The 6734-nt window shown below is 30.8% G+C and overlaps 1 protein-coding gene across 1 annotated transcript in view; it reads right to left on the bottom strand.

The window, feature by feature from the left end:
• The window catches only part of LOC111689178 (protein outspread-like), a 128866-nt gene that overhangs the window by 17040 nt on the left and 105092 nt on the right, over positions 1-6734 (bottom strand). Inside the window, exon 2 of the mRNA XM_046945285.1 lies at positions 5218-5298. Within this exon, the coding sequence (XP_046801241.1) occupies positions 5218-5298 (81 nt within the window). The remainder of the gene's footprint in view (positions 1-5217; positions 5299-6734) is intronic.

Below are 6734 nucleotides of genomic sequence, written 5' to 3'. Positions count from 1 at the left end.
TATAGTCTAGTCTATAGTCTAGTCTATAGTCTAGTCTATAGTCTAGTCTATAGTCTAGTCTATAGTCTAGTCTATAGTCTAGTCTATAGTCTAGTCTACAATCTAGTCCATAGTCTAGTCTATAGTCTAGTCTATATTCTAGTATATAGTCTAGTTTATAGTCTAGTCTTTAGTCCAATCTATATTTTAGTCTATGGTTTTGTCTATAGTCTAGTTAATGGTTCTGTCTATAGTCTAGTCAGTAGTCTAGACAGTTTAGTACATATTTTCTACTCTAGTTTATAATCTCATCTATAATCTAGTCTATAGTGTGGCTTATAGTCTATAGTCTAGTCTATAGTCTAGTTTACAATCTTATCTGTAATGTAGTCTACGGTCTAGTCTATAGTCTAGTCATAGAATAGTACATGGTCTAGTCTATAGTTTTGCATATCTTGTCTAGTCTAGCCAAAAGTATAGTTGTTTACATAATATCGACTATAAGTAGTCTGTGATTGAGAAAGTACTCGCGTTTGTTTCCCTCTCTGAAAGGAAATGAAATCTCACTGATCTTGTGATCTGAAATAGTCTAGTATTGTATTTGAGATATGTAAGTTATACTGTAGTTAAGGACTTCATGACATGAACAGTTGATAAGAATGTAAATGACCTCTGAATAATGAGGATTTATATAATTTTTAGATAATTAATAATCCCCAACTTACTAAACTACTAATTCCAGAATACTGCTCCACAATTTTAAAATTTCGCACTTTACATCCTTTATACAATCAAAAATAAAAAGACAACAATAAAAGTAATTTTCTAACGTTATTTACAAGAAAATATTTTCAAATTGGCAGCACACTCTTGCATACAACAACCGAAAAAAAACAACAACAACTTATGTTCAGCTAGTATAGACTACAACAACAAAAAATAAGTATTATAAGCAATAAATGTTAAAAACAAATATGCATAAAAAACAAGTTTATAATTTATGTGTTTTTAGTTTTCGACATATTCTCCTTTTTGCACACAAAACGCCAACTTAGCCAAGTAGTTGTGATTGTTGTAGTTGTTGTTGTTAGTCTCTACTAGGCTTGGGTAAACAACACCTTAACAATTTTTACTTGTGTAGCCTGATGATGATCATCATCATCAACATGAGCATGATCAGCAAACAAATATGATCATAAGCTTTAGACAATATGACAAGGAATTTTAAAGATATTTTAGTCATAGACAGTGACGAAATGAGAAATAGTTTAAGTTTTTGTAGATTTTAAAAGATCTATTTGCTCTACGAGGATCACTCTTTGAAAATTGCTTTTTAATATAAAGGGTAGAGGTGTTTTTTAATTAAAATCTTTTAAACTGAGTTATGTTTAACAAAGAGAGCTTTTTCGAGTTCATTTTGATAAAACATATATCCGTATGTGTAATGATGTAAAAAAGTTATTTATCTTAATAAGACAAAGAAAGTTGATCGATCAAGTTGGGCGATCCTTTCAAAATCCTGATTTTCTCATAATGGTAATTATTTCATTTTGAATTTGTTATTTTATTGGCGATCATATTTAGGAATATATGGCAAAAAAAAAACTCATGCATGATCACGATCATGATCGGTATGATCTTCAATATTTTGATAGTTAGTGACTTTGTTAAAGTTCGGAATGATCTTTAATGTTCTAGAGCTATTAGTAACAAAGTTTTAATTGAAACTTAACGAAGTTCATTTTAATCAAACGATCAAGCGATCTTGTTGAGATATATGGTGTCTTGTGTGCTATTTATTTTCTCTTGACTATTTACAAAAATAGATGTAGGAATATGACAAAAAAAATCTTGAATGTAAAAAAAAAACTATCATAATCGACAATAAAGATGGAGATGGTTGGAGCAGAAAAAAATACATGCTTGAAAATGAAGAATGAAGAAATTCATTTAAAAAATAAACACTTGTCATTTATGTAGAAGACTGTGCGCGCGCGCAAAAAAACTCTCAGAAAAAGATGAATATGCAGCTAAAGCTGGATCTGAATCTGAATCTAAAGAAAAATAAACAGGCTTTTATTTTACTTTATTCTACAATTCTTAAAAAAGAAAAAGACCAAACCATACCATCATAATAATCATCATAATAACAATAAAACTGAACTGATGCTTATCTGGGGTACGTGCAAGACAAACACAAGCCAACAAATAAACATAAATTCTGTTTTAAATATGTTTGCAGTTAAACAACAAACAAAAAAAAAAAAAACTTTCTTTAAAAAAAGAATAATTTTCGAGAAAAAAATATGGGTTGACAGCTTATGTCAACACGCCTTTTCATGTAAAAAACAACACAATTTTGTTTTTTTCAGGCAAAATGTAAATAAAAACAATTAACATTTCAAATAAATAATAATAATAAACAACTAAACCACAAAATATTATTAATAATACAAAAAAAAAGAGAACTCGATTTTTTATACACGATCCTTGTCAAGCTAATACAACACAACATGTGTTACGATTAAGATCTTTCGAAATGTAGAGCACATAACTTCAGACAGCTCGTAAAATGTTTTAAACATATTTTTTAAAAATTTTATTTTTTTTTTGAACCAGAAATAATTAAATATAATATCAGTTTGTAAGTTTTGTTAAAATAACTTAATTACAGTTTGGTAGCAGTAAGGGTCTTAATACGTGGTAAAGTTGTCACATTATCTTTCTGTTTTAACAATAAATTTCGATACGAACATATTCGTTAAGTTTCAATTAAAACTTTGTTAAAGATCATCCTGAGCTTTAATAAAGTCTATCAAAACTATCAGAATATTAAAGATCATACCGATCATGATCTTGCATTTTTAGTTTTTTGCCATATATTCCTAAATATGACCGCCAATTAATTAGCAAATTCATAATGAAATAATTAACATTTTGAGACAATCAATCAAGGAAAAATTCAATAATTGTAACAATATTGAAGATCATACCAATCATGATCACGATCATGCATATGTTTTTTGTCATATATCCCTAAATATGATCGCCAATGAAATAGCAAATTGAAAATTAAATAATTAACATTGTGAGAAAATCTGGATTTTGAAAAGATCGCTCAACTATTGATCGCTAAGCTTTCTTTATCTTTACGAGCAGAATAACTTTTTTTATTTCATAACACAGAGGGAAATTAATACAAATCTGTTGTCTTTAATAACATTGCGAAAACGGAACCCCCCCCCCCCCCCCGGGGGGCATGTTACCTTGGTGAAGCCTCCGGCCTGTTGTTATTGCAATCCCGAGTGGCCAATACCTCTAGTCTGACCGGGATTAAAAAATTGATTACAGTCCACTGTTTGACTTAATCCTTGCATAGATTGAAAGAAATCAGATCAGAGCACCTATGTCCTGGCTGGTTAATTGGTTAAGGTTCCTATGGGACCCACTTAGTGGCTGTAGTTAAGACCCAAAAGACTGATGTAAGGTAGAGCCTATATTACACGATAAGTTCGGTGCTGTTGCCGATGAGTTCTTCATTAAAGGTTAAAGAGGCGATGGTAGACAGTTCTCAAGTCTACCCAGTGGATGAAAAAGACCACCGTGAAATTAGACCATCAAGGCAGGTGTTCACGTTAAACCTCTCGACATTCATTGCGAAAACGGTAGCGTATACCATTTAATTAACACTGAGTTAACAAATTAACAACTACGGTAATAATTTTAATCCGTGATGTATATATAAACTCATGGTGATCTTGTTATGAATCAGTACATACCTTCTGTTTTATGTGAAGAACATGCATACGATTTCAATTAGTTGAATTCAAAATCAGTTCTACTAACATCAAGGAACTAGGCAATCTATGGAAGTGCAACATTTTGTTACTTTAAAAGAGCACACAAGTACGAGCGCTTTGCTCAAGTACTCAAGCTATCTAATCTCTGATCTATACAGTTCGGAATTGTGTCCTTAGTGTAAGGCCTTCCTCCATAACATAATTACAATCACACTAAGAAGTTCTGGTTAGACTGAAGCTCGATCTCTATTAATAAGACAAGACATTTATTCAAAGCACACAGATAACACAGTGTGTAGATCACGTTATATTATTGAAAGGTTCTTACGGTGCGATGGTCTGTAACTTATTTCTTGTATCATCAATTGCATCCACCCAGTCAATGCACTCTGTGATCCTGAAGGCAACCGAATATGATATTTGTCGTACATCGCTTTTTAATACAACATTATATTTCCAGGTTTGAAATTCAGCTAATTCACCCTAAGTATGTGTTCCATTGGAGGGCCTCGTCAATAACCATCCGGGTTTTAAGTGCGGAACAAACTTTCAATTTGTAAAATAATCATGCATTTGAGTCATTTATTCGGACCGTCTAGTATTACCCGTTTGTTTACTGATTGAAAAACACTTCTTCGTGTTCCGAAGTACCAACAAGAACTGGGCCTTTCCCTAGAGATATAAGAAAACTATTTCGATAATGGGGAACAAATTTAGACTCGATATATATAGAACATCGTCCGGTACTAACCGTTCGTTAACTGTTTGATAAAACACTTTATCGTGTTCCAAGGTCCGAACAAGGTAGTCGTAGAATCAGGCTTTTCCTTTCATTATAAAATATTATTATTATAAATTATTAATTTTTTTTTTTGCATTTAAAAACATTTCGTCTAGTTTCGCTAACAAACTTAGAATTAAGCGAAGAGTCAGTCTTTAACCCGGTATAATCACTGGGGAACAATTTTGAATTCAACTTAAGAAGCAGACTTTTCTCAGGCATCACTTAGGGACTTTTTCTCAGTATATTAATGGGGAATTAAATGAAAAAAGGTTCATCTCTAATTTAAATGTGTTCAAGAGATTGTAGAGGAGATCATCAGAATTACATGAAGATTAGGGCGATATACAACCCGGTTAAGTCACTGGGTAACAACTTTGGACTCAACTTAAGAGGGAGACTTTTCTCAGGCATCACTCACGGACTTTTACTCAGTATATTAATCGGGAATTTCATGGAAAAACGTGAACCTCTAATTTAAAAGTGTTCAAGAGATTGTGGGGGCAGACCAAATTTGATATCTTCGGAACTAAACTTGTAATTTTCTTTAGATCCTTCAGGATATGTAGATTTCTATTTAGTTACCGTTGTTCTAATAAGATTTCTATGTGCATAAGTTTATAAGTTAAAGTAGTCAATAAATAAACTCAAACTTACCTTAGTTCTGTAGAGAGGATTACTGAAGTCCCAATCTGGTGCAACGAATAAATAACCACATTTTGAAACTTTACGAGAAGCCTGAAAATAAAAATGAATAAATGTTAGAAAATTTTACAAGTTTTTTATTAGATATTAAATAATTAATTTAAGAGAATTGTCTTAAGACATGTTCGGCTATAGGGTGAGAACTCATTTTCAAACTCTACCGATGACAGATTTTCATTGTCATCATGACATTGCTTAAATTGTCATCAAATTTAAACCACAAAGGCAGCAAAGAATTTTAATCAAAATAATTAACAAATTAATTGAATTTCACAATTTAGTTCCTTTTCACTCTTACATTATAACAAATCATATAAAATATAAAATATTTATAAAAAATATGTCGATACACAACTAACCACTTTAACTTGTTAACTTTCCATTCCATTTTTTATAAATAGTTTTAAAAATAATTATCTTAAATATAATTAATTTTTTGTTTTTGTTTTCGCTGCATAAACCAAAGTCTTTTCTTCTAACTAATAAATCACTTTATAAAAATTGCATCAAACAGCTGGCGCTGCTGATGTTGCTACTTATAGTCATCTAATAGCAGCTAGTAGCAACAGTAGCCATTATTTTCTCATTGTTTGCATTTTTTCAAACAGCTTCTGTTTTGTGAGATATTTTATTATTTTGAAAAATTAATTTAAAATTCAAACTAGCGTAAATTACATTTAATAGACCATTTTAAATGATTTTCACATCGTTTAAGTTAAAGTTATAACAAAACTTTAAGACAGGGCCACGACAACAATATAGTAATAATGAACAAACTTAAAATCGTTCATATAACTAAAACAAAGTAACACAAGTAGAAGTAGTAGCTTGACTGTAATAATTGTATAACAATTATAAGTGATTATATGTTTGGGAGAAAAACAACAAAAAGTACAACAAAATATGCATGTAATTATCAATTTGTTTCACTTTGAACCCTTTGGGAAATCAATGAATATGTGTTGGCATTGTTACTCAGCTGTCAGAGTTTGTTATTTTTATTTTCTTCAAAAGGGAAATGTTACCGGATAATTAATCAGCCATTAGAAAGGTACAGAGGAATTGTTTAGAAAGTTGGGAATATACATATGTGTGCATATGTAGATAAATGAAATTAAGTTTGATTGTATGGCTAATGTGATTAAGTTAAAAGGTTGTAATTTGTTATGTTTCGTTAGGTAGCTGGAAAGTAGAAATGTGTTAAATTTGATACGAAATAATTGACCAAAAGGTTTTGTTTGAGACAAACAAACGATCGGAAGACCGAATTATTGATTTAAAACTGATCTGCAAATAAACTAGAAGGGAACTTGAAATAAAACAAAACCGAACTAGAACTGAACTATAACTGAACTAGAACAAGAACTGAACTAGAACTAAACTAGAACTGAACTAGAACTAGAACTAGAACTGAACTAGAACTGAACTAGAACTGAACTAGAACTGAACTAGAACTGAACTAGAACTGA

The sequence above is a fragment of the Lucilia cuprina genome, chromosome 2 (assembly GCF_022045245.1).
Source record: "Lucilia cuprina isolate Lc7/37 chromosome 2, ASM2204524v1, whole genome shotgun sequence".
In the NCBI taxonomy this organism is placed as follows: Eukaryota; Metazoa; Arthropoda; class Insecta; order Diptera; family Calliphoridae; genus Lucilia; species Lucilia cuprina.
This window is presented reverse-complemented; position numbering and strand designations above follow the sequence as displayed.